The sequence below is a fragment of the Notolabrus celidotus genome, chromosome 2 (genome assembly GCF_009762535.1).
Source record: "Notolabrus celidotus isolate fNotCel1 chromosome 2, fNotCel1.pri, whole genome shotgun sequence".
In the NCBI taxonomy this organism is placed as follows: domain Eukaryota; kingdom Metazoa; phylum Chordata; class Actinopteri; order Labriformes; family Labridae; genus Notolabrus; species Notolabrus celidotus.
The window spans coordinates 30,008,587-30,036,422 of NC_048273.1; the positions used below are offsets into that span (position 1 = coordinate 30,008,587).

The 27,836-nt window shown below is 38.4% G+C and overlaps 2 protein-coding genes and 1 long non-coding RNA gene across 3 annotated transcripts; 1 reads left to right on the top strand and 2 right to left on the bottom strand.

Moving 5' to 3' along the window:
- Window positions 1-4,260: 4,260 nt before the first annotated feature.
- On the bottom strand, window positions 4,261-17,206 carry cp (ceruloplasmin). The gene is made up of 24 exons (XM_034699536.1): window positions 16,905-17,206; window positions 16,281-16,525; window positions 15,330-15,542; window positions 14,798-14,971; window positions 14,618-14,709; window positions 13,172-13,334; window positions 12,951-13,089; window positions 12,704-12,843; window positions 11,523-11,663; window positions 11,363-11,407; window positions 11,061-11,275; window positions 9,965-10,115; window positions 9,639-9,851; window positions 9,096-9,300; window positions 8,765-8,904; window positions 8,488-8,616; window positions 7,696-7,802; window positions 6,748-6,803; window positions 6,500-6,571; window positions 5,941-6,032; window positions 5,709-5,848; window positions 5,558-5,614; window positions 4,642-4,747; window positions 4,261-4,545 (listed from the first exon to the last, which is right to left on the bottom strand). Exons 1-24 carry the CDS (start codon window positions 17,063-17,065, stop codon window positions 4,520-4,522), a joined length of 3,222 nt encoding a protein of 1,073 aa, XP_034555427.1. The 5' UTR covers window positions 17,066-17,206; the 3' UTR covers window positions 4,261-4,519.
- On the top strand, window positions 14,806-19,744 carry LOC117824144. Its single transcript, XR_004633534.1, has 3 exons — window positions 14,806-15,030; window positions 15,341-15,561; window positions 19,363-19,744. It is a non-coding gene; the product is annotated as an uncharacterized LOC117824144 (long non-coding RNA).
- Window positions 18,226-26,817, bottom strand: tm4sf18 (transmembrane 4 L six family member 18). The gene is made up of 4 exons (XM_034699525.1): window positions 26,462-26,817; window positions 21,718-21,786; window positions 20,191-20,333; window positions 18,226-19,530 (listed from the first exon to the last, which is right to left on the bottom strand). Exons 1-4 carry the CDS (start codon window positions 26,639-26,641, stop codon window positions 19,332-19,334), a joined length of 591 nt encoding a protein of 196 aa, XP_034555416.1. The 5' UTR covers window positions 26,642-26,817; the 3' UTR covers window positions 18,226-19,331.
- Window positions 26,818-27,836: the final 1,019 nt, after the last annotated feature.

The window sequence follows — 27,836 nt, forward strand, 5'->3', positions numbered from 1 at the left end:
GCCAGCGGTGAGTGAGTGTGTACAAATGGGAATACTCACAGACACTTACAGCATCTTCTGACATAGGTGTTCGAATGTTGCATGAATGGGTGAATGTGACATGTAGTGTAAAAGTGCTTTGATTGGTCAGGGGACAAGAGAAGGTGCTATAAAAGCACAGTCCATTTAACATTTACTTATCTTTTTTTTGTGCATCATTGTAGTTTTTGCAGTGAAAACTTTTAATATATCAGAAAATGCTTTGTTTGTAAATAAAAAAGACTAATTTTAAGCAAAATATCAGGATTATTAAAGAAACAATAAATGCACTGTTTGGTTGTATTTATTTAATATTTAGTTTTGTTTATACCCTAAGCAGCGAATATGAATGACTATGTTTAAGGCCAGCTGACCAGCAAAGAATAATGTCCTGGTGTTGGTCCAATCAGCCACTGAATCTGGGGACTAACCATGATCCTGATTAGTTCTAGAGAAGCAGAGTTTTTGACCATAAGGGCCTGTGTTACTGTGGCAGCCTCTTTGCAGCTCAGCTCATCATCCTGGGCACAAAAACTCCCTCAGCGTCAGCAGCTTTTAGTCACGACACTCACAGGGCTTTAAGTGGAAAATGTCAACAATTTGAACACCGCAACACTAGTCAATGTCCACTCAACATCACCAGCCAATCAAAATGAAGAGGGGGGGAACAACAATGGCTGAGGTCAATCATAGGAGAAACTTACCACACTTATTATTAATATGAGTACTTTTTCAGATCTATAGAAGCTAGGACATAGTTTCTATCCATTGTTTTAATGTTTCCTTCTATAAATGTCATGGAATAGAAGCAAATAGAGCATTTAAAATAAACTTAACTCTCACTGACAAGGTAAGTAGATGTTGTTGAAGCACAATCATCTGTACTCTTGGTTAATGCACTCCAAGTCAAGGTTTTACAACGTGTTTAATGTTGGGAAAAATGCAAATATTCACAAAACTGTGTGACCTGTGCTTCATTTAACAACAAAATAAAAGCAAATATGAAAACCATATTTTGGCCCCAACACATCACACATATCATAAGCTTTCCTGTAGGACACTATCAAGAATTATACAACCCATATGGAAACCGTAAGTATTCACTGACTGTGAAACCAAAATATTTCGAGCTCCCCCTGCTGACTGACAACAGTATAGGTTATGAACATTGAATTGCCTGGAACACAGAAATATGTTTGATATTTTTTTCTCTAACATGTTTTTTGTCATTAAATTTAGTTCCCATCATTTGTTTTAGTTAAATATTTCATTTTAAAAAGATGAATGATTGACAGCTCTGTTAACAAATGCGGGCTCCTGCAGTGTTCTGTACCAGATCAGCAGAGTAGAGGATGACACTAACACAAGGGTCATTTAATTTTCCATAAGTGTCTACTTCAAACTAACACGAATGTATTCCAGCTGTACCAAAGTCGTTGCTTAGTGGAAAGGGTTTGAAGTCAGTCCTGCAGTTTTACCAGCCAGGTTGCTCCTGTGCCTGCCTATGCATGCTTTTGGCTTCATATCCCACAGTGGGCGGAAATGAAGGTCCGTTGTCCATTCTATATACAGCTAGTGACTCAGACAGGACGATAAATAGCAATTGACCAGGTTTAATCTGATGATTATACAAATAAAACCTTTTTCATCAAAGCTGCCAGAAAGAAAAAGAGTTGAAAGTTAGAGCAAGTGTCAGACAAAGTTTCACTAGTTGAATGTGACAGATGCATTAGCACATCATTGAGATTCTGAACAGGTTTAGATCAGAGCCGGCATTATTGGCCACATTTCATGGTCTGGATCTTTTAAATTCCATTTCCCTGCCAGCTAATGGAGGCCTGCAGGTGGCTGCTTAGACACTGATCTGCACTCAGTACAGTGTGCGTGTGTGTGGAGGGTGTGTGTGTGTGTGTGTGTGTGTGTGTGTGTGTGTGTGTGTGTGTGTGTGTGTGTGTGTGTAGGTGTGTGTGTGTGTGTGTGTGTGTGTGTGTGTGTGTGTGTGTGTGTGTGTGTGTGTGTGTTTTATAGGTAATCCTCACATTTTCAGATCCCTTTTGAACAATGAAAAATAGAAAAATCAGAATAAAGTGCCTCATCACAAGCCTGTCAAAGTGCATATTTATTTTTTAAAAAGGCTTTTATCTGAGCCTTAAAGTGAGTTTAAAGTGACTCCTCACATCTTCTATTTATGGAATTATTTTCTGGATATCAAAATGAATTGTTGAAATACTTCTTTGAGACACAATATTCCTGGCTGTGTAAGATATATATATATATATAAACCATCACAAGAGTAGAGTGAGCAATTTCAAGTGATTTAAATTTTCATCAGTACTTGCACACTGACTGCATCTATAGATCCGCCCCCTCAGGAGTATTTTCTGAGGGACACTGACAGGCTCAAAGGCTCGTAGTTGCATCACCTCGAAGCCCCATGAGACAGTGTATCTGAAGTATAGCTCATTCTGTCTGCCTTGTTTGCAGTGACACCAGCTGGAAGAACAGGAGAACTATGTGACAGCTTAAGATACACATCACCCCTCCACTTAGGGTTGGCTCTGCATTTAAACCAAAACTTATCAAATTTTACCCTGAATCTCCCCAAATACATGCTGCTCTTCTCCGCAAACTAAGAACTCCTGCATCCACATAGTGCATCATCATTGCTTACTTAAGTCCATCACTTGGCATAAAACAGATACAGCTCAGACACTACAGAGAGACGTGTGTGTCAGCATCATCTGAGCTGCCCCAGCCTGTAGTGATCCAAGCACTGCAGGTCAGACTGCTCCTGCTGCTTAACTCCTGATTCCATTACAGTAATGACACTGCCACCTACTGCCGGCTAGAACTGAATATTTGCTTGTGTCAAAGAATGATCAACTTAAGGCTCCTTAGCCCAGCTGTTCCAGAAGTTTAATCTACGGAAGAATTATCTAGATTTAGAATTCCCCAGTGAAGCAAGGATGGGAAATGAGGAGGGCGCCTAGAAGGATAAACCTAAAACTTAATGGAGAGATTATGTATGTCACTTGCATCAGACTTCCTCTGGATCCACAGGGAGCATGGCTAAGGCTGAATGAGGCTAGAAAATGTTTCTAGGGGGAGGGATGTACGGACAAACTTTTCTTAACTATCCTAAGGCTGCGGTCATCCATGTTGCTAGTGCACCTTTTACTGTCACACTTCTTCCTTCCAGTCAACTTTCCATTAATATGCTTCAGCAAAGCGCTCCAAGTACAGTGGACCTTTTCAGCAATGACATGTGTCTTACCTTCCTTGTGGAGGTGTTGATGATCGTCCTCTGGACAATGGTCAAGTCGGCAGTCTTCCCCAAGACTGCAGCTGTGTGTTCTGAACTATACTGAGAGATACATGGTTTTTATACTGCTTGAGGCATGGTTTACTCAAACTCGTAATATATTTTAATATTTTAATATTTATTTTAGCTGTAGGTAAAACACATAATTATCAAGCAATCTGAACATTTTAGTTTGCATGTAACACGTTTACAGTATATTTAATTTTCAATGTCTTAACTGTTGGAAAATATTTTGCATATAATAGTCTATTTTTTTTTAGATACACCTGTATATCCAATTTCAGAATAAATTTCAAATAGACCATCCTGATCTAGAAACTTTTTCACAAATTTGTACCACAAATGCATTAAATTATATTGCAGTGCAGGCTGCTTATTCTCTCTGTATCAACTGAAGGGAAGTGTAAAATGAATCACTTAACCACTATGTACATGGTGTTTCTGTCGTAACTACTATATCAGTGAGATATCCTGTTTCTCACTCATAGTATAACACTCAGTTAAGAGGTCTGACTCTTCCAGTTAATCTTTTATTCATGCATCAACAATTTAAGTTTACAGTCTTTATCATTTTGATTTTCAGTAAATGGGAAAATTAGCTTCTGAATAAAAAGGAATTTCAAAAATACAAGTGGCATCCTCTTATATTTAAATTTGTATTTATCCAGCATTTACATTTATGTAGTTTGTTCTCAAGTAATCTGATCAGGTTTAAAAGAGTGAAAAAAAAAAATACTCAAGTTGTACATCTCTCCTAGATTGTAATCAGTCAGAAGCTCTTTCAAAAACACAATTTTCCCACACCTTATATTTGTTGTTACATTATGCTTTTAAGAATACTGTTCACAAGCTTGCAAAGTTTGAAATCTGGCAGCTTTGCACTCTTCACAGAGACTATTTACCACCAGACCGCAGTGCCCTCTGCTGGCTGACTACTGCTCTTACAGACACACGCAACAGTCATATGAAGCCCTAAAAACTCACCCTCAGTTTTCTTTTTCTTTCTCACACTAGTCTAACAGTTTTCTGTGTCAGGTAAAAAAAAAATATCAGACAGACATTTATGAAAAATGTGACTGTAAAACCACTCTGTTTCAAACTGCTCTGGTCGAATAGTTGCTAAATCTGAATTTAAGCTGGACTTTCAATTTTCTTCCTGGATCCGTTTTCCTCAAGTGTTCAGCCAAACAGCCCGCCTTTCTTTTCTGTTAAAGAAGAAAAAATATGTCAATTTTCTTACACAACCACTTCAATACAATCTATTGGTATTTCTCTGAGTCTGAATTTATTATTTTCCTTACTTTTTAAATTGACGTTATACAGCGTCACCATGCCTCCTTTGATGTGGTCAGTGACGTGACAGTGAAGCAGCCAGGTACCAGGGTACTGGGGACGCATCTTTACTGTCTGCAGAGGAAAAGTCGGAACAACACGATTAATAACTTGCAAGTTTCCTTTTTTAAACAGGCATTAGAGTGTTTCTCTTTTTTCTCATCTTTTACCACCACCTGCAAGGGAAATTACAGACTTTAAATTACAAATATTGTCAACAATTATCTTGAATTGTTAAAAAGAACAAGGGTGATATGAAAGAGCAAGTGGGTAAATTGTATAATCTAATCTGTATTAAAACATTAATTGAAAATGTTTTTTCTGTCTAAAATTACTCATAGGTCACATTTCCAGCCAAGAACCACCATTAAGATATAGACCCAACATATGGCAGCAGGAGGGTATTCTCATGAATTGAGGCATAACGTGAAGGGCATGTAATGTGTCTTGGCACATCCCTGTCCGTCTGTAAGACCAACTAGAGACAAGCTAGTTGACCTGTAATCTATCATAAGATATCTTTAAACTTTGATCACTTACCATGAACACAAAAACAGATGCTTATTCAGCTGAGTAGTTACAATTCAGTGCCTGAACTTAAATAAAAACACTGTTGTAATACCTAATGTTTTACCTTGTATGTATATTTTGGTTTAAGCTATAGCCCTCTTCCTTGAGAAGAATACACCAGCCACCACTATTAGTAAGTTGTTTTTTTTAAATGCAGTTTTAACCTGTTTCTTAACTTTCTATATGGTCATTCAATGTATTGAAAGTCAAACCACCACCGCTTCATTTGATACGATTCTTCCAGACTGTCTACTTGATTTGGCAAAAGTAAGTTACATGATTCCAATATTGAGTCAGGCTGTTTAAAGTTCTTACCTGGAAGGTGGCTGGAAAGAGCTCGTACACATCCGTACGATGAGGACCTCCACCCAGCTGTAAAGAGAGAACAGTCAGTGTTGGTGTAAACCAGTGTGTGTTCGTATAATGTGTGCTTGTGAAGGCATGTTTTGCAATTTTTTGTACACACCTTATATTCTATCATGTGTCCATGCCAGTGCACCGTGTGTATGTCCACATCATTACCCATTCCCATCAGGTACCAGTACACCTTATCGCCCACCTCCAAGTTCAGACCATTCAGATTCCCATACATCAGACCATTAATGGCTGCAAAGCAAGCACACATATTGAAAAGGCAATGAAGCAACAAAGTATTAGAGTGAAAATGTTTTCATATATTTGAGTGCATATCTTCTCACAGTGCATCTTGTTGCTCTCTATGAAGGTTTCATCATCCTTCAGGTTGGCGCGAGGGTTCCTGATGTTGGTCCTGATGTTTTCATCCAGATACCTGGAAGCATAAGAGTAATCATTTGCCAAATATAGAATGCTGCAACTGATCCTCCTGTCAGTTCTGCCGAAATTTCCAAGCTGAACTAATAAGGGCTAAAACATCATCTCAGGTTGAGATGGCATGACTATAAAGTTTGTATTTGCCTTGACTTTACAATCAACAGTTTTCAGTTTGAATATTTCCACTGATGAAAAATGATCTGTAGAAACTGTTCATAATAACCATTGGTGATATTACTAAGGTCAAGCCTGTATCAGGTATATTGTGTTTCAATCCATAATTCGATTCTACTGCCCTTAATTTCAGTGCCAGCACATTTTTTTAATCTCAATCTTAAAAGCTCATCATTTAGAACTCAAACATCACGTGGACTATCCTTTGAGAAAAGGACCAACATTATTTTAGTTCTGAAACTTACTAAAACTAAAAATGTAAAGGACGGCTACATTTGAGACTCTACTCACCAGCTTTCATTCTCGTCAAAAACCAGGAAGAGCAGAGCAAACTCCTCCACTTCTTTCTTCATACCCAAAGACCTTTGAAACAACAGTTTATAAAACTCCATGAGGACTTCATGTCTGATGTATGATGCAGAACAGCACATTAAAAATATCTGCTTGCCTCATGAACCGTCTGAATAACAATCAAATTGTAAACTGAATACTTTCTAGTCAGTAGTTCTAGATTAATGTTCAGGTGGTAAGGAACTTACCTGCCCCAGCTACGTCGACAAATCACTAATGGACCAATCAGACCGCTGTACAGGTCCTGGAAGACAGGAGATCACATAAGTATGAGTCTCTGTGTGCATGTGTGTGTGCAAGATACCCTGTCACTCATGTTGGAGAGACATGAATGTTTTCACACACTCATGTTGTGTGGGTTGTCTTTACTTTTGGGGACAAAAACTTAAAGATTTGATTTAAGGTCAAGGTATCATGGCTGGGTTAGGTATTTAAAAGGAAAGAATATCTCCACAAAGGAAATGAACCGCCAAAGGTACTGGTCCTATCACATCTAAGGCCAACTAGTCTTTGAGGTAACAAGGCACAGGTGTTTTTTCCTGACTAGGGAGAAGCAAGGTACCATCAAACTTATTCAGAAAATAAGATTTAGAATCTTCCAAAAAAATGTAATACTTATTATACAACTCAGGACTAGTATTATTTCTAGAGTACCCTTCAATAAATCCCTCTCCACTTCACATGCATAACATTTATAGACTGAGGTCTCAAAAGCGAGGAATGAGAGGGAATAATTGTGCTGCTAATACCTCAAGAAAATAGAAAACTCTTTAAAGTAAGTGCCACTCAGGGACAAAGTTCTCACTGTCATAAATCTCAAATAATCACGAATCTTGTGTCATGGTGATGCCATTACTCTTCATCTCCTCTTGTTTAAAACTTCACTTGTGTTTGATACTCTTTTGTGTTGTCTTTTCTTCTGTTATTCTGGGGAAACCTTATTGAATATATTTTGAGGTTAATAAACTTCTCTCTTATCTTGTCTTATCTCATCTTATTCTCTTATATCTTAAAATGTTGCACATACACAAATGTAATGTATGTTTGTCAAGTTGATAAAACGCCTATGTTACGTGAATCCGTTACCCAAAACAAACCACGTTCTATGAAAGGTTTGTGTGTGTGTGTGTGCATACCTTGGCAACATCAGTAGTGGAGTAGTAAGCTGACACTGAGCACTCCTCTTGCTCTGTAGTTGGTCCAGTTTTCTTTGTTACATACCAGTAGTATGTGTGAGTTTCACCTGGAAAGACATCATATAATATATACGCTTATTCATTTTAAAGGTTTGGAATACTTATTTTTGTATTGCTTTGCTATATCGAGAAAACATGACGTTACAGGATATAGAAATAAGAAAATTAGACTATCATGATTATTATTATTATTATTATTATTATTATTATTATTATTATTATTATTAATAATAATAATAATAATAATAATAATATTATTATTATTGATATTATTAGTAGTAGTAGTAGTAGTAGTAGTAATAGTAGTAGTAATAGTATTAGTAGTAGTAAAACAAGTATCATTGTTATTATTATAGTTGTTGTAGTAGTAGTGGTAGTAGTTGTAGTATTGTTATTATTATAATTATCATTTTTCTTGTAGTAGTTGTTGTTGTTGATAGTATTATAAGCATTAGTAGTAGTAGTTGTTGTGGTAGTATTGTTGTTATTATTATTATTATTATTATTATTATTATTATTATTATTATTATTATTATTATTATTATTACTGTTGTTATTGTTACTATCAGTAGTAGTAGTATTGTTATTTTAATATTGGTAGTAGTGTTAGTAGTTATTTTCATAGTAGTATGCACAGAGCATTTTTTAAACACATTTTAACTTAGTTATTCAATATTTAACCATTTGATAGAGCATAGTCTTCCTCCCTGTCAGCTGACATTCTGTCTGTACCTGGAGGTGTGTTGTAAACATCAGGAGTGTCTGTCTTGACTCCATGTGCGTGGATGGAATACGGCCTGGTTGCCATATTTTTAAAAACCACCTTCACCTTGTCTCCCACATCAGCATGGATCATTGGACCTGAGTGACAGAAACATGTTTAGCATGACCAATGAAGCAAAAACAGAAATGCCAACTTGATTGCATACAATTTCACTCAGTATATTTTGTTACTTTTACTTTATTGTCCCAATTTGTACATCTGTACTGCCCATGATGCTGTACTTACCCATGATGCCGAGGTGTTCCATGTCAGCTGTTCTGTCTACCTGCTTGGTAAACTTGTCATTAGTGAACTGACGGTAGACCACCTTCTTGTAACGAGAGCCTATAAAGCCACCCTGCTGGTCCAGGAAGACGGTAGCAGGACTACAGAGGAAGAGAGACAGGAAATTAAAACAGCATTTTTCATAAAGACTCATGTATGGGTGTGAATCTTCTGAACGCTTTAGTGAAAAAAATCGAAGAGCAAGATATAAGACATCATTTTATCTACAGTATACACCAGCTGTGTGTCACAGTCCAAACTTAGTCCAGTACCTGTGCAGTTTAAACCATACCTTTCCTGACCCCGGAACATCTCAGCCTCCCAGGTGCGGTTTGGAGAGTAGTCCCAGGTCATTTCCATAGCAGCGATGTAGTATGTTTTTGAGTGCAACATTGTCTCACCCTGACGCTGGAGGAGGCTGCACTTCTGTACTGTGTAGTTGGCTCTCATTCCAGCACGATAATGGTTTACTGTCGCTGAAACCACTTCAAACTGACCTGAAACACACACAGATACCACATTCTCAGAAGAAAACAGAACCCAAGCCTTCAATCATTTAATTTGTGTAAAGATGGCCCTTTACTTCTTCAGAAAATCTGTATCTGGGGGCAAATATTACGTATTACTTAAATGTCTATGAATTTATTAAGTTGTTTTGTTTGTTCTTCTGTTTGTATATAGCAAGGATCCATCTCAGTGACTTGTCAGTCCTACATTAGTTGAAATGAAACACCATGAGGCTTTTTGATTCGTTTGATGGCCCTTCTGGTTAAAACATAAGATTTCCAGGTTGTATCATTCGCACTGAAGGTTATAATGCTGTAGAGGTGCATACCCATGCTGTCTGGCTCCATTGTGACGGTGCGTGAGATGTGAGGGAAGACGCTGATGGTGTCTCGTCTGTTCTGACGGTAGATGAAGCGGTTTCCTTGGAAGTAGAGGCTGACGATGTCCGTCTCTGTACCCAGTCCTGATAAGTGCCATGTTACTTTATCTGCCTTACACATGGTCAGGCCTGGGAGGTTCTTGTACACAAACCCATTGATGGCTAAAAGAAAAAGAACATGAAGATATTATTCCAAAAAGATTAATAAAAGATTGGGGATTTTTTCCAGCATCGGAGGAGACTCTAAATCCTGCTTTAATGATTCTCCTTCTCACCATGCATTTTGTTGCTTTCTATGAAGCCCTCATTCGACTTGCTAACAGTGGTGGGAGCAGTGGCAAATGTCCTAATGTTATCATCCAGATACCAGCTGAGGTTCTCGTCAAACACTGTGGCCATGAGGTGAAACTCTTTCTGGTAGTTTTTCTACGTAAACAGAGGAGAGACAAAGAAAGGTACAGGTGTTAAATTGTGCTTGACCTGTAGGCAGTCACAGTAAGACTTCTAAACTTAAACCTACAATTATTTCTCAAAAACAACTCTGAAAAAAATGAACTTGCTTTGTATCTTTATTTATACATTTACTAATAACAGAGGCTGCATGGGGGTGCAGTGGTTAGCGCAGTTGCCTCAGCAAGACGGATCCTGGTCCAAACCCCTGGCTAGAGTTTGCATGTTCTCCCCATGCATGCATGGGTTCCCTCTGTGTATTTTGGCTTTCTCCATCAGTCCAAAAACCTGGCTGTTTGGTTAATTGGTCGTTCTAAATTGTCCATAGGTGTGAGTTTGGATGTCCAGGGTATACCCCACCTCTCGCCCAATGACAGCTTGGATAGACTCCAGCACATGCAACCCTAACTGGGAAAAGCGATATATATTGGACGGATGGGGCAGTGTTAGAGTGACATTTTCAGCTTTAATAGCCATGTTTGCGTCAGACTGGTAACTTTGGAGACTCATTGTAGATCAAATAATGTACTCCAGGTTTTATATTGGTTTTTTTTCCTTGTTTTTGTAAAACTATTCTTAATGCACTGACAATGACACTATGACAGTACTGAAAATGAACCAGGAAAACGTGCTTTGGGGCAGAAAACATTATCTGCCATAAGATGTTAGAAAGCTCAGGGGAGCTACAGAATCAGATAACAATTATCAAATGGTGTAAGATCATTTACCTACTGTTTTTAAAATGTCCATTTCAAAATAATATTTAGCCACAAAGTAAGTATGTTCAGTATTGGACTATATTTTATTTTACTATCCCTCAAATCAGACCTAAAGGATCAAATGGTAAGCAACCAGTTCAAAACGCCTTCATACAAATAAAAATCCTCACACAATAAGTTCAGTTTCTGACCCTCTACTCACCTGAACTTGACGCTTGAGTGATCCAACCCGACAGACAAGGAGCGGCCCGACAAGTCCAGAGCTGGTGTCTTTGACAGGGTCCACACCAGAGTAGTACAGATAGGTCAGACAGTCAGCTTCACCCTGTGTTGGACCAGCACCCACCGGCACCGTCCACTCATAAGTGTGCACCGCCCCCGATCTGACCAGAGCAGCTGGTGGAGGGGTCACCACTCCTAGAGAAACACAAAAAGGTTGTAGTTCATTCTAAAACATGAAGAGTTTTGTGAATTTACGATACTGTCACTTAGGTTTGAACTCACGTGTTTGCCTCTTAAGCTCCCGCAGTTTCTTGTCTGTGTAGGACTCTGAAGAGAGGAAGCATAGGACAGGGGAAATTTGAGGCAATCAAAATGATGATTAAGCTCTTCATGTGTAAAAATAACTTCTCTCATGGACAGTACGTGCATGTTTTATATTAACCTTCCAGTTCATTATAATAGAGCGTCCCATCCTGCTCAATGTTGTACTGAACACCATGTGGTTGTATCGTGTAAGGCCGGCTGGCTTTGTTCTTGAACACCACTCTGATAGTGTCCTTCTCTTCAGCTCTCAGCACAGGACCTGGAGGCATGAACAGGTGTTGGTTTATTGAACATTTTGGAAAAAGACCAGATGATCTTGTTATATGTGAAAAATATTGTATGCTTTATCTTATGGTAACAAGATTCTGGCCACATACTTTAAACATTTGCTTTATATTAAATGCTAAATCCAGAAGATGCCTAAATTAGGGAGTCATATCATGATCCTTTAACATTATCTAACTCACTATTTAGGCAAAAGGGAGAGCCCTTTTAAAATATGAATAAAGATCATCCACTATGATGATGCAAAAAGGTCAGAAAGATGGATTTTTTTTAACCCATATAGCTGATAAATTACATCAGACAGTTGTGAGACTAGATTTAATTTTGAAGAGTCGCAGGACAACCAACCTCCTAGCTTTCATTGGTGAAATGTGTCTATTAAAAGTGAATCTACCCAAGTGCTACATGAGTACAAATTTGAACAACTTGCACTTTATATGAATATTTTCTTTTCATGTTCGTCATGTACAACAGTTTTTGTAAGTTGTTTCAACATCATTTCTTTTTTACATACAAAACATAGAGTTTGAAATATGTTTCCTTGCTTGTAAATTTAATGACGTGCATACATGTGCAAGTACAGCTAAAAAACTTAATTGGCCAATTGGTGAAAATGAATCGGAAGAAAGTGTGAGGATTCTTTTCTCTCATAGGTTAAATCATTGATCAAAATAAACATTAGTCAATGTCCTGTTCAGTAAAGTTTCCAATAAGCTCCACCTTGATTAAATAAAACCATGGAATTCTGCAGTCATATTACACACATGGGTAATAATCATCTAATGATTAAATGTGATAATATAATAGTCACAGAGTCATCTTTTTCCTTTTAGTACTCCTTATTATACCTGCGTATTTTTACTTGAGTAAAACATTTACTCATCACATTTACTTCTAACAGATATATTTTAGTTGTGTATTAGAAGTTGTAATTTAAAAAATGGGAAAGAACACATCCTCTTCCTGTTTCTCTGATTCAGAAAAAGCCACCAAACCCAGTCCCAGCCTGATTACCCAGAATTCCAAGGTGTTGCTCCTCTGGGCTGCGAAGCATCTTTGTTGTGAAGGTGTTGTCAGTGTATTCCACGTAGCGAGCCTTCTTATAGCGGCTCCCAAGACGGTTTGGTCCTCTGGTTACATACATGTGAGCTTCCCTACAAACACACGCAAGCACAAGAACAAAGTGGAATATTTGACTCAAAAACATGACAGGCCAGAGATGATTCTGGGAAAATGTAGATGAGAGTACACAATAACGGACCCTTCAGACGGCGTCGTAGGAGCGTAGTCCCACACTTCTTCTTCAGCAGCAATGAAGTACTGTCTGAGCTCCCCGTGTGGCCGGGGCTTGTGGACGTTAGGGAAACACTTCTTGATCTCAAATATAGCCTGCATTCCAGCTGAAAAAAAAAACATTCAATAAAACTCAAACACAACTTCCAGTACAGTGACTTTGTGAGAATAGATGATGCTGTAGCTCACCCATCAGATGATCATTGACTGTACACGTCAGCAGCCAGTGTCCAACGTTATCTGCCACCATTTCAGCTGTGGTGCTGGAGCCGGGAAAGAGGCTGATTGTGTCTGTGTGGTGGTTCTGAGAGGTCAGGATCTGGCCATGGAAATGGACTGAATGCATGTCCACCTGTTGGAGACAACTGACATTTAAACTGTGTTCAGACTAGATGCTTGTAGCCAGCACCATCATAGCTTCAGGCTGGTAAAAATCCAGCTGGTAGTTGCATACACACTCTGTTAGCACCCTGTATTAAACTGAAATGTTATGTTACAGGCTTTTCCTTTTTGGAAAAAGTTACAAATGAGCACAACTAGCTTTTAAAAACAAGCTAGCAACATATTCCAAAAATGATTGTGGCGTATTGTTGGCCTATAGCGGTTTAAGCAGGTGCCAATTAACTGAGGCTACAGGGCGCGTCCGAGCAGTCGCAGGTTTGACTCCTGGCTTCAACCATTTGCTGCTTATCTTTCCACTCTCTACCCCACATTTTTTGTCTCTCTTCAGCTATCCTGTCCATTAAAGGCGAAAATGCCCAGAAAATATAACTTAAACTTTTATAAAATACATTATTTTAGAGGAGAATTAGGTGTTGCATTTTCATTTGTCACTAAAATTATAAGTTAATTGGTAAAACCACATGGGACCAGTGGTGGACAGTAACAAAGTAAATTTCCTTAGTATTATTTTTTGGAAAACGTATTACTTTTACTCCGTTACATTTGAAAGACAAATATTGTACTTCTGACTCCACTACATTTCAATGAATGTTCTCATTGCTCACTTCTTTTGCTTTGAAGTCAGCTGAGAGAGGTATCTACCAAGCAGCAACCTCCGGTCTAAATATGAGTCCAATGCAGAAGTACTCAAAACTGCAGATCATCGAGGATCCGCTTGGGGGGGTAAATTTTCTAACGCGGCAATTTTGAAGATATGGAGATTACAAGTCTTCCAATGAGAGGCACAGCTGACTTGATTGACAGGCGGGGACACTGCAGCTGTTGGCGAGGAGGCTCAAAGCCCGCCTCTTTAAGTCACAATGGCTCGACTGCGCAATATGGCTGCCGCCACCGATTGGCCTAAAAACAGCGCTTCAGAAACAGATGGGTGACGTCACGGACCCTACGTCCATATCTTATACAGTATATGGTATCTACCAAAGTTTTACTTAAAGCGCCCATTTCTATCTAATTTAATTCTGCTATTGCAATCAGGTAAGCCAAAAGTAAATTAGGTGCTTTTTTGAAGAATGTCTTTGCATTGTTAAAGTAATATTTGGTGTAGTTCAGCTCTGCTGTGTAACATCATTGTGTTACCTGTATTGTATGTTCTGTTTGTGCTACCATGTCATCATCGTCTGAGTCAAAAAAATTAATAAATGAGAAAAGGGGACAAAATCATGTAAATTGTACCTCATTGCCTAAGCCAAACAGGTGCCAGTTGATCTTGTTGCCTTGGCACATGCTCAGTCCAGGCAGGTTCCCGTATAGATAACCATTTATACCTGCAATCCACACTCAGAGTTAAAGGTGTTTATAACTGTGTGCATGTACTGTAGGTGTGAACATGTGGCTGTGAATGCTCTCTCTAACCATGCATTTTGTTGCTCTCAATAAAATCTTCATTCTCCTTCAGGTCTCTGGCAGGACTCGTTATGTAGGTCCTGATGTTCTCATCCAGGTACCAGCTAAAGTTCTCATCTGACACCATGAAGAGCAGAGCATACAGGTAGTCTCCTGACCGGTCTCCATATAAATCCACGGTTCCTACAGAGGAGAGGAGAGGGCATTGCAAAGACCTGTGCAAAGGACTGATGTACTGACAGGTAAAACACAAATTAAAGCCCTGAGCACAACTTAATTTGGAAGCGGTTAAATGTTAGCTATTGTGTTGTTACTTGCAAAGGGGTTGAATGTTAGCATTAGCTGTTGTCTAAAAGTAGCTAAATGATAATCCAATTGGTTGTTTTAGCTCAAAATATGGTTGATCTGTACAATGCTACACATTTAGTGGATTTAAAGTACAATACTTTCCTTCTGAATTACAGCTTAAAGTGCATAGCAGCAGATCATGAAAATTAAAGTGACTCTAAAAATTACGAGTGATTACAGAATCTTTGGGTACCTCTCTTACAGACGACGAGGGGTCCGATCAGTCCTGAGTTGATGTCTTTTGGCGCGTTTACATGGGAGTGGTAGAAGCGGGTCATGCAGTTGGCATCATCTGACATTGGGCCATGGGTCTCTGGGAGCGTCCACTGATAGACTTTTGTTGCACCTGGAGCCACCAAGTCGTCAGTCTTTTGTGCTGGACCAGTACCGTCTGGGTACAGAGCTCCTAAAGAGATATGCAGAAGGTATTGTTACGCTCTTATTTCAAACATTTAATGTTAGGGCGTTGGGTGCTCAGAATTCACATGAGTAGACATTAGCTGCTCAGTCTGCAGGCTGCTCTGGATGTGGATTTTTAGACAGTTTTTTCAACTGATAAGGCTTTTCGACATCACAAAGTTACAGATCTACTATATGGGTGTCTACCCCTCAAACAGTGGAATACAAAATTTAAGGATAAGTACACTCAATATCTAAGACAACTTTCTGCTCCACCACTCTGCAAACTTTGAACAACACTACCGTTCAAGGTTTGTTATTTTTTAATAACTTTTCTAAAAGTGCTTCCTCAGATGTGAGAGAAAGCGATGTTGTCCTGAATTTTCCAACAAACAAAGCACTGAACATTGGGTAAAGATGCCTGTTTGTTGACGCCGCTTTAGAGAACTCTTCCTTTACAGAACCCAGTAGTTGCCACATTTGCAGGCTTGCGCCAAAAACCAGGGCTGTGTCATCTGAAAGGACTGTGCTAAAGAGAGCAAGCAGTAAATTTTACCTTATACCTCTGAAACGTTACGTCTTGTTCTGATGATTAGACTAAACAGCTTGTGAATACAGTCTCACACCAAGGTGGACTTGAATCCAGACATATCCATTGATAAAATGTAGAAAGAACTGATAGCACTGTTACTTTGCTCCAGAGTTTATCATCTTTCTAAGCATCAATATTTGTTTAACTCCTCACCCTCAGTGTCCTTGCTGTAGTTCAGACCATGTGGATGAATGCTATAAGGTCGGGAGGCAGCGTTTCTCAGATGGATGATAACTGTGTCTCCCTCCTCGGCCATCAACATAGGTCCCAGGTAGCCCAGCCAACCTTCCTTTGTCACCTCTGTCCTGTAGGTGCTGTCTGTGTACTGCTTATACACAGCTTTCTTATAGGTGGGCCCGATCCGCTGAGGGCCCCGCTTTAAAAAGACTGAGGCTTCTCTACAGAGAGAGAAAAAGATGAGCGGTCACATGTGGACTACAATTAAAATACAGCAGACATTTTGGGTTGTCAAAACAGGGAAAGCAACGAACAAATACTTTTGTCATATTAAATGTTAACATCAAGCGGTATGAAGCACCAGCACAAAAAACACCGTCAGTGGACACAGGCCCTTAACTGATCAGTTTGTCTGATGAATCTGAAGATGGAGTGTCAAATGGAGTTACAAAGAAGAAAGTGTAAAGGGACTAGTACAGGAGGAAGTTGTTCTCCTGTCTTTGAACGAAATTATGATTTGCTGATGCATTTTGAATGAGCTCCAAGAGACTCACTTACCCACTATACATAAACAAGACAAAGTACTGTTCTTGTACTCACTCATCCTCCTGCAGGGAGCGGTTTTGTATGACGTTCATCCCAGTTGGGGCGTAGTTCCAAGAAACCTCCTCTATCCTCAGGAAGTAACCTCTCAACTCCCCCGACACATATGCTGCTGCACAACACAGCAGCAACACTCTGCCTAACACTACTGACACCATTTTAGAGCCCAAGTGACAGAAGAGGCTTGATCTCAGTGTTAATACAGCGGATAGTAATGCTGATGAAAAACGGTGCAGAGAACAGACAGATCTATTTGTCCGTCTGTCTGAGAGACTTTAGACCCTGTGGGCGTATTTATACCCCTGAGCTAACCCACTGCAGGTAACAACTGAGAGGGGCAGAGGGGTCACTGACCAACAGTAGAGGGCTGAGCCAACCTATCAGAGCTCCCCGACTCTCTGTTAAATCAAACAGTTTAAATTTCATAACAATAGAAGATCCCTTATTCTGTGACATACACATTGTCCACACATGAAGAGATCAAATTTGAGTTATATATATATGTTAAACCTAAGGTAGATTATCTATTTTCAACTTGAATACACAGAATGCACCACTCTTTTTTATACTGGGGGGAATTGCAGCCAAAAATCAAGTGCAGTTGTAGTTAGCTGATGATGAAAACATTGACTTTTGGTCAAGTCAATACTGCTGTTTAAGTTTAACGAAAAAAAGGTGAAAAATCCACTGCTGACTGCTGATAACTTTGAGGGTTGTGTGTTTCTCAGTGTTGACTTTATATCCATGAAATCATTGTTACCAAGATAATTCATTTAGTTACTTCAATGTTTATTTCAATTTCCTTGATCAAGAGCCAAGTTTGGCAAAATAATCACACTATAAGAAAGGTTCAGGATTTTAAAAGTCTTAATCGCTCTCATCTTAGGGGGACTTGGAATGTATAATTCATTCGTTTGAAGTGGCTTGTAATTGGCTCAACTCCAAGGGTTGAAAGCCAAATTTGTTCAGTTTGGGTCCTGATGTTGCATAACTTTGGAAACTCCAGGACAGACGCTATAGTCCAGGAATTGATTGCAACACAGCAAGCAGGCTGCATGCACACATATGAAAGTAATAAGGTCAAATCATGAACAAAATATCAGTTAATGGAAATGATCAGTTATGGACAGTAGAGGAGAAAAGCCGGTTTTCACATCATAAATGTGTTGCATTTAATCCTCTGACTATCACTGACATTTGGAGAGATTTCAGGGTAAAGTCCATTGGAGTGTAATGTGCTGTATGTCCTGAGAATGCCTTTGCTATGAATCTGAATCTCTTTCAGGGGTTAACAAAGATCAGCTGCATGGTCACAAAATGGAAAGTTATTTTTTTATTCAAGACAGCACAAACAAATAACATACATTATAAAAATATGTCACTAAAATATATATAAAATGTCTGTCAACGCTGATCTGGCATCAGAAAAACAAATTATGACAAAAAAAGCTCTGACAATGACAATGGTTTTAAACAAACATACATTTGCTTGTGCTCCTCAGTTGGTCCAGTGTTTAAATATTTGAGCCAAAAGACTTCAACCTGACAGGAAGGACACTTTCTGGTGCATCATTGTAATCACTATTGTAATGGAAATGTGCATTACTTCTTGCAATGACACCATAAATACTGTAAAAAATATGTGGCTTTAATAGGAATTATACAAGAGTAATGATGTGAATCTGAAGTGCAGTATCATCTGCTCATGCACAAAAAAGACAGGGTGGTCGATGGATTTATGAAGTCAACGAGGTATACACAGTAAGTATTGATCATAAAGAAAGTAAGCAACCTTGGCAGGAATAATACAAACACTGTATGTATCCATGTAGGCAATAAGTCGTCATTAAGTTTAAAAAATAACGTTTTTGTGGTTTTAAAAAAGGAAACAACAGTTTTTGTTTGTTTCACGCAACTGTCCCAACACTTTAACACCTATAATCCATTATACCTAATATTGATATTATTCTTTTTGAGGATGCTCTACTTTGTTTTTATTATATACATTGATATGTACATGATGGTCTGCATCGCCTCTTTTCACCAGTTACAGCGTGATTTAGCATCATTTTTCAGTTTTTATGCAGTATTCAAGACACACAAGTCAACATAAACACACATATACATCAACATTATGATGGACTGATAACTTATTGCCTCAGAAATAGTTTTAGTTATCATCAATGACTGAACAGGGATTTCACCCGCTCCAAAAAGACTGATTAAAAGCATAGCGACATAGTGGTTGCTCCATGTGTGTCAAAGTAAAAATGCTTTCAAACACACACATAAGGCAAAGAGGCTGTACATATGCATGTGCCCATTAGTGTCCCATAGGTGTGCATACAGGTTGAATGTGTGACTGTCTATGTGTGCGCATGCTCTTGTGTCTCTGCCAGTGAGTGTACATACAAATGTGTTCACCTAAGCATTAAGACTGTACTCCTGCTTATAGCAAAAGGGCCGACAGACAGCGTTGACCAAACCGCTCCCCAGCTGCATGAGACATATGATGAACTCCAGCACAGCCAAACCCATCAGCACACACAGCAGAGTCACGTTCCACTCCACAATGTTGACTGGCTGAAGACACCGTGACCAAAGCTCTGGTTGTAAGAGGTACCTAGAGAATAGAGAGAGTGAGGGATCAGAAACATTTACAGAGAGCCATGCTGGGTTCAGACCATAAACTGCATAGAGAAGAGGGCACAGTCTATTTGTTTCGATAGAGAGGCCAATGTGGAAAAACGTTAGACAGGCGTTTTTCTAAAGTCCAGCAGTTATTGCAAAGAGAAGTCGCTTAGTTTTATTAGTCAATGTATTACACCAGTAAACAAGTTGCAACACCTTTTTAAGTCTTAATCAATATGTTGATGTTGATTTTGTACATTTTCGTCCAATTTATAGTAACATATTCAATAAAAATCTTAAATGCTAATGTTGTAAATGAATGTTTGTATATTATATGATTATATTAAATATATTATATATGTTGACAACTTCAAGTATTTCTCAAAGATAAAAGGCAAAGCATTTTTAGCATGCAGAGATTACAAAAAAACTCAATACAAGGATGAAAACACCCATATTTAGTGGCATAGCTTTTAATTTTCCACCTGTGTAAGCCTTTAGTGACCTTAACAATGATGTTAAGAACTGTTAGGTTCCACATACTTAAAGAAAAGTTTTACAGAAACACTGAAGGCTGCATTAGTGCAAAAAAACTGCATTGTGAAAATTACTTCCTCTACAAAATACACTGTAAACACAAGTGTCTTCATACCTGCCCCCCTGGTCTGCAAAGGGGTAAGACCATCCAAAAGAGGTGAAGCACTGGGGACCCTGCACCAAAGTGAACCCTGATATAACCAAACAGTAGCAAGACCCCACCAGTCCGATCACAGCTGCCAACACTGAGCCGCACATCTGGAGACCAACACAGACACACAACATGGTATTAAAAAACGTATAACACATTTAAACTGCAAAAAACTCAAAATCTTACCAAATGAAATCGTCTCATTTTTAGTCAAAATGTCTTATCCCACTTAATCTAATATAAATGTACTTAACAAGTAACATTTGAGCAAGATAGAGGGACTTGTTTTAAGACATCTTAAATATCTTATTAAGTCAAACAGTCTTGAAATGATCTTGTTTTGAATTTTAATTTAGAAGAAACAAGATTTATTTTACTTTTCATACATTTTTCAAGCTGAGATCTTATTTGTAGAAGACGGATCATCTTGATTTAAGACAAACACTTTACTTGATTTGAGTAAATGCATTTTATTGGATAATCTATCAGAAAACAGCTCCATTGATAAAAGAAAGTAAGAAAAGTTTTAAGGTGGGTTACAGTTTTCAGGCACTGTTTTAAATCAGATACAAATAAACATCCTGAAACTACATGCACACAATGAAACACCTACTTTTGAGCATAGCTGGCTAACATAAAAATCAGCATGACTGAATATTAGTATATCACTATGAGAAGACATTATATCTCAAAATGCTCAAATTAAACTTTATAATCTTATTTCAGGTACAAGATGGTCTTAAACCTAGAGAAGTGCCGCTATAATACAACTCAAATTAAGGTGAATATATCTCAAATGAAGAAGTTGACATGAAATGTATTAGTGCAAAAAAAAATTTTTTAATGAAAAAAGACTAACTGTTATCATTCCTGTCACTTGTTCTATTGGCAGATTCAAGGTAAAAATACCTTGAAATAAGTTTTTTTTTTCTTGATTTTGGAGGGGCATTTTTTCCTGTGTGTATACTTTTGTGAATGTGACTGATCCCAGTCCCTGTCTGTATGAGTAGCAGGGGTTCATATACCCTTCTCACAGATAAAATACAACACACACGTTTAAAAAATCTCACTTGCAGCTGTGCATGTGGTCTTAGGGGTGTGAACCAAGCTTATGTTGTGGAGTGTTAACTAACAATGGGCCCCTTGTTGAATTATAAACTCTGGATTAGCATTAGCATTCCACCTCATAAGGACTCAGTGTTAGCTGGCTTAATGACTACTGTAGAGCTTTATCAGCAAGCGTGGAGAAAACAGCAGAGAAAAAGGAAGTCTATACAGAGATTCAGAGGAGGGGAAAGACAGTTCTCAGACATGAAGCCTTTTATTTTGATGTAAGAATAGTGAATACAGGACTCTGCAACCACTGTGAGCAAACATTAGCTTAACCCCGATGTCATCACTCTTTGATGCAGGGTGCAAAATCACAGTTTAGTACAGACTTAACAAAACAGAGATGTTGTGATTCGCTTTGTATTTTGTTTAGTCTCTTACCATTAAGCTCTCATTCCAGCAGAAGCTACATTTCCCCAGAGAGATGAACACCACAGCTGGAACCAGCATCTGAAAGCAAGGAATATACTGTTCAGTTACAGAACAACAGAAGAAAAAAAGCATGCTAAACGTCTTTGCTAGCAGTTACCGAGAGCACCACCAACAAAACACTGGTAGTCTACTTGCTCTGTCCCAAAAAACTTACAAGTCAAATGTATGTATTCATTCAAAGTTTACACATGCATCATACATCTCCTCTCCACACAATATTGAGCCTGAAGACTTTTTTGTGCCTTCTTTTAACCCTCCTGTTATGTTGCGGGTCAAATTGACCCATTTTAAAGTTCAAAAATAAAAAATAAAAAAATTAAAGGTATTTTTCCGAGATGAATGCTTGGCTTAAGTAGCGTTATCAACATATACAATGAAAATGGTTCATTTCACGTATTTGCAACCCCCCCGAATGTTTATATTACATACATACTGTGCGGGTCAATGTGACCTGGCAGTCAAGGTGGAGGCTAAAAGGGGTCAGAAGGGTCAAATGCTAATTGTTTCTCTGGGGTTGTGGATAGAGCAACTTCTACTACTCTAGAACCTAGGCCTTAATGTCAAAGTGGATGAAAGGCTAGCGGTATTCAGAGGTCGCTGCCCATTAAGGCAATATATGCCCTCCAAACCAGCAAAATAAGGCATAACTATGTGGGCTTCACTTCATAAAAAGAGTAAAATTCAAAATGTAAAATAAAATAAACAAAAATCTATGTTATGTAAAACTATTTCATTTATATTAAGGTCTTTCAAATGTACATTAAAAAAAGTTTTAACATAAATTTTTATGAAAACAAGTCTTTGAACCATGATCTGTGAGAGGTAAAGAAGACCATTGCACATGCATATTGCATATTGATTGAAATGGTTAGTTATAGAGTTTATAATGAGACAAACAAGATTTTTTGGGTTTCTGACACTTTTACATAATTAAACATGCACTGGGTCAAATTGACTCAGGACCATTATTGCTGTTCCTGAGAAACGAACATAACAGAAGGGTTGATCAACATTTTTGTGAGTGTAAGGCAGTAGTTTGGCTATGTATCAAAAGAAACCCCATCTAGTAAGAAAAGATACTCAAAGTGATACATGTAGTCTAATGCTAATAGTACAGTTAAATGAAAGCTAGATAGAGTCAATTATTTAAAAACTTTGAACAACTGTAAGATAGTCAAGCCTCGGTCAAGTCCGGTCTGACTGTGTTGCAAGTGTAAAGGACTTGCAAGTACTTAAATCAGAACTGTATTCTCTGTTTTGAGTCAGCTAGCACATTTGTAAGCTTCGGCAGCCAGAAGTTTTGTCAGCATCACCTGTAGCTGGTCCTAGTAATGCTCTGTACAAAAGCCAACTTATTCCTAATAAGCTTAAAAACTTTGAACAACCGTTCTAAGTCTCGGTCAAGTCTGGCATGACTGTGTTGCTAGTGTCAGGATTCAAAGGCATCCTGAACCCAAAGGTTTGACCTACATGAAACGTCTCTTTATTAGGATTCATTTTCTGGTGCATAATGCATATTTATTGATCATGTGTTTGATTTATGGAGGGTATTTCTTGTTATTCAACCCCAAAAAACTGACAAAACATTGCAGTTCATACATGGACTCACTGCATCAGAAATGCAGGAGAAAGCGTGATTCCAACATCTGTTTGTTTTAGGTTTCTACTCTTTTACTATCCCTCCCTCCTTCCTTGTTTCCTTTTTCCAGTCCTGTTGTCTCTACCCCAGCAAAATCACACCCAAACAGAGGGAGGGAAGTTCCCAAGGTTTTACACATTGACACACACTCAGAGATCATAGTCAGTGTTACATACACCCCCATGAAGCGCTATTTCACAGAGGAGGCAAAAACGAGAGTCAGTACAAAGTGCTCTGTGAAACAGGAAGAGAGAACGAAGGAAAGGGGAGGGAGGAAGAGAGAGCTAAAGATAGGTTTCTCTCAGAGGGGTCAGTTTGATCTTTGACTTTTAGTGTTGTGTTATTTCCACAAAAAGGAAAAGCCTGGAGATTAAAACAGAGAGGATGCCAGAAAAATGCAATCTCAGAACAAAGAAGAAAGTGGATAAATGAATGCATTTCAATCTATGGGATTCACCTTTTCTCTCCTTATTATATCAAATATAAAATACAGACTGACTCATATACAAAATGTGTATTCATCCAAAGGAAGAAGTTTGAGCCAGGCTTTTATTAGTGGCCTTTATCCTGAAATCCTGGATTGAGAGACTCTAAGAAGAGGTGTTTCTGAAATGCTATCTAGTACTCTTTGCTGCTTGCTGATTTTGATTCAACTGCATTTCCCAATTTTCATATTACAGCAGCAATATGCTAATTATTTCCATGTCAATTTTCCCTTTTTGTTGATATTCTCTTTCATCCATCTATGACCTTTACAGTCCTGTAATAAGCCAGTCAACTCATTTCCTGTGCAATCCCTCACAAGTTAATAAGCTAGCTGAACAAGAATAGACACTGTAGGCATCAACAGCAATGCCCAGTCCAGCATCAGCAGTCAGGCAGTGTATATGCATGCCTATTCAGGGAGTCTTTGGATTTTTATCTGTGTTGCATACTTTTGCTAGTTTCTCAGAAGTCTCATATTCAAGTTTTAAGAACATTTCAGCAACTTATGGGGCATAATCCCCTATTTTTTTTGTGAAAGTTTTGCAGGAGAGGAATTTCAAGCATACAAAAGGATCATTTTGAAGGCTCAGACTTCGCTCTTTCGTAACTCAAGTGGACCTAATAATCCCTCCGAGCATTATTTCCCCCTCTTTTGCTTTTGAAATGCTTCGTCTTGCATTTCTGCGCTGATTTATCAGCTCTATAACTTCAGTTTCCCAATAATGAGACACCACTGAGCCACACTTTTTGAAGACTGCTGTACTTTTTGATTATTTTGACTGTTCAACGCCAAACACCTGCAGAGAATAAAGACTACATTTTCTGTCTTCTGCATAACAAAAAGTAGATTAGACACGGGACAAATCTTTATCATCCTCTCTTTCTTTGAAGACCCTGAAATGCCTCATTTTGACTGCAGGAAAAAGACTAAAAAAGTGATGAATATTTGAGAGAGTTAAGCATTATGTATCCGGTACAATTGCTGTGCTGGTAAACACGGTTAATCTTGTCTGGGAAAAATACAATCTCTCCTCTGTTCCTCCTTAAAAACCAAACTAAAAGAATAACTCCTTTCTGCTTGGTCAGAGCATAAACCCATCAGATCAGCAGCATGTAGAGCAGACGGATTAACTGAATTTACACAACCCTTCATTGTTCTCCAAGAATAACTGCAAAAACACTCAGTCTGAATGGTACTGAAGGGAGAACAAGTGGTATTCAACCATCGCTTGCTTTAGAATTATGTTTTTGGGAGTCAAACATGAAACCACAACTTCACGGTTAAAATAAGAAAAGACAAGAAAAGCTGACTTAAAGAAAAAGTGAGTTTAAACAAGGCTTCAGCCTGCATAAAAGCACACTCTGTATCTACATGAACCAGTATCTGTGTCTGCTACTGCTGAATAAGAGAGGAAGGGAGGGGATACTAGTTTCCAGTGTGGCTTCATCATTTTGTCTTCAAAGTGCTCACAGTGGGAAAGTTGAAAGTCACATGGCTGAAATGCTGTGAAAGAATCTCATTCATTTTGGTTAACATGAGAAACATTTTCGTGCAGTTATATAAAGAGTTACTCGCTTTGGTGTCAGAATGGAAAAAGAATCAACGCTTCGATTCTTCTCTCTGCAGCTAACTGGAATAAGTTCTACTCTGGGGTATCACACAGCACCAAGTGGTGGAATAACCCAACTGCATGATATTTGGCTTCATCTGCCAGTATCGTATAGGAAAGATGCAGACACATCAACAAAGATGCACACTCTTCTTACCTAACTCTCTGTGAAAGCTCTAGTCCTGTTAAAGTTACACATGACTATTTAACCTCTGAAGGTCCAGCTCTCCATTACAGCTTACTCACATTTTAAAAATACTTTATAAAGTCCAAAATGAGGAATAAATGGCCTAAACCTGCATTAAAGTACAGAGCATGGTAGTGATTTATCCTGTATTTAGTAAATTTAGTAAATTGAATGTTTAATTCTGTAAAATCTGAGCACAAAAGTCAAAGTTCAGCGTTTTTCCCTCTTCGGAAAATGGAGGATGAACTGTGAACCTCATGGAGAAAGTTTTACATGAAAAATCAGGATTTTGTCAAAATGATGGCCTCAATCATAATAAAAATTATCATTTTTCATTATGATTTGCTGTAAAAACAGATTCAGATTGAAATTAAAAGTTGTTCAAACTCATTTTAAACATGAGCCGAAACAGCAAAACCGACTCTTGACTACCAAAAAGTCAAAGAAAGCTGGATCCCTTTATACTACCAGTGAGAATTCCTGAAGACAAATCACACTAAATTTATTCATTTATGACGTGGTCAGAACTTAGAGTTCAATAAAATAATGTGACCTTTGTGTGAGTGATTCGTCATTCTGTAAAATATGCCCTTCCATGAGCAGCACCTGTTTTATGGTTTCATTCACCAGACAACAATTGTTCATGTGTTGCCAACTCACAAGTTTGTCAATCAGACAAAAGTTGAAAAAAAGAGATTTGACCTTCAATAAACCTGAAAGAAGATCTTCATCTTCTTTTTATTAATATATAAGCATAGTTTTGTTACTCACCATCAGTCCTCCGCCTCCCAGTCCACCAAAGTACCAGATGTAGCTGGCCAGGCGGTCCTGCTTAAGGTAGGTGGTTTCTCCCATAGGAAACAACAGCAGCACGTTGGCCACGATACAGCAGAGGGCCAGAGGCAGCAGGGCCAGGCCCAGAGACCTGGCAAAACCCACCGAACAACACATCCTGCACCCAAAAAACACACTCACAACCGAAGGGAGGAGAGGAGAAAGCTGGAATGGTCCGAGGAGAGCGGAGAAAAAAAGACAGAGGGGAGGGAAGGGTCAGAGCAGCTGGGGAGACGGGAAACAAAAACAAGTGACGAGAGTTTGCTGTGTGTTTGTGTGTGTCAATGTGTGCGTTTGTGTGTGTGTAGATTCTCCATCCTAACTGGGGGAGGTCTGCCTTGACATAACGTGCGCCAGGAAACACACTCAGATTTGAAGGAAGGGGGTTGACCGACAGCTTAACCAGAAATATGAAAATGCCACAAGTGTGGGTTTGTGTCTGTGTGTGTGCGTGTGTGTGAGTGTGTGCGTCTGTGTTTGTGTGCATGTTTCCCACAGCCTCTCAGTCAGCAGTGTCTCACAAAGAACTTCAAAGAATTTATTTCTTCAAGAATGACTGAGAAAGACTGAGTCACTGCAACATATTTCAATACGTAGTCATTCTGTTTATTACTAATAATATATATATGTAAAGGTACATTTTCTGTTGGTTAACTTTGTTTCAAGGCAGATGTGTACAGAGGTGTTATTCTAAATAAATGTAAGTTAAAAGAAGCACTAAAAAATGTAAAGTTAAAAGAAGCACTAAAAAAAATTGTTTTGCCTTTTTTTATCAGTCAGCATTTTATATTTTGAATGTACACTGCAAAAACTCCGATCTTACTGAGTGTATTTGTCTCATTAGTGGTCAAAATATCGTATTAAGCTAATTACAAGCCACACTGACCTGACAAGTCAAGGTATGAATCTTTTTTCAAGATATTACAGGCAAAAAAAGACTTACTTGATTATGAGTACAAATGTTTGCCAATGCAGCAAGAAAAATGTTCTCATGTAGCTTCTTAAAGCAGGATAGATTACAGTACTTATTTGAAGAAACGAAAAAAATGTCATATTCATAATTTTCTGCCATGTGGCTATAGTACTCAAGGCCCAGTTACGATTCCAACCCACAGCACCACTCCCTCCCAGTTTCCCACTCTATCCACTAGCCTATCCTATGTCTCGATAAAGGCATAAAAGTCCAAATAGTCACATACACTACCAGTCAAAAGATTGGACACACCTTCTCATTCAATGGTTTTTATTTATGTTAACATTTTAAACACTGTAGATTAATACTGAAGACATCAAAACTATGAAAGAACATATA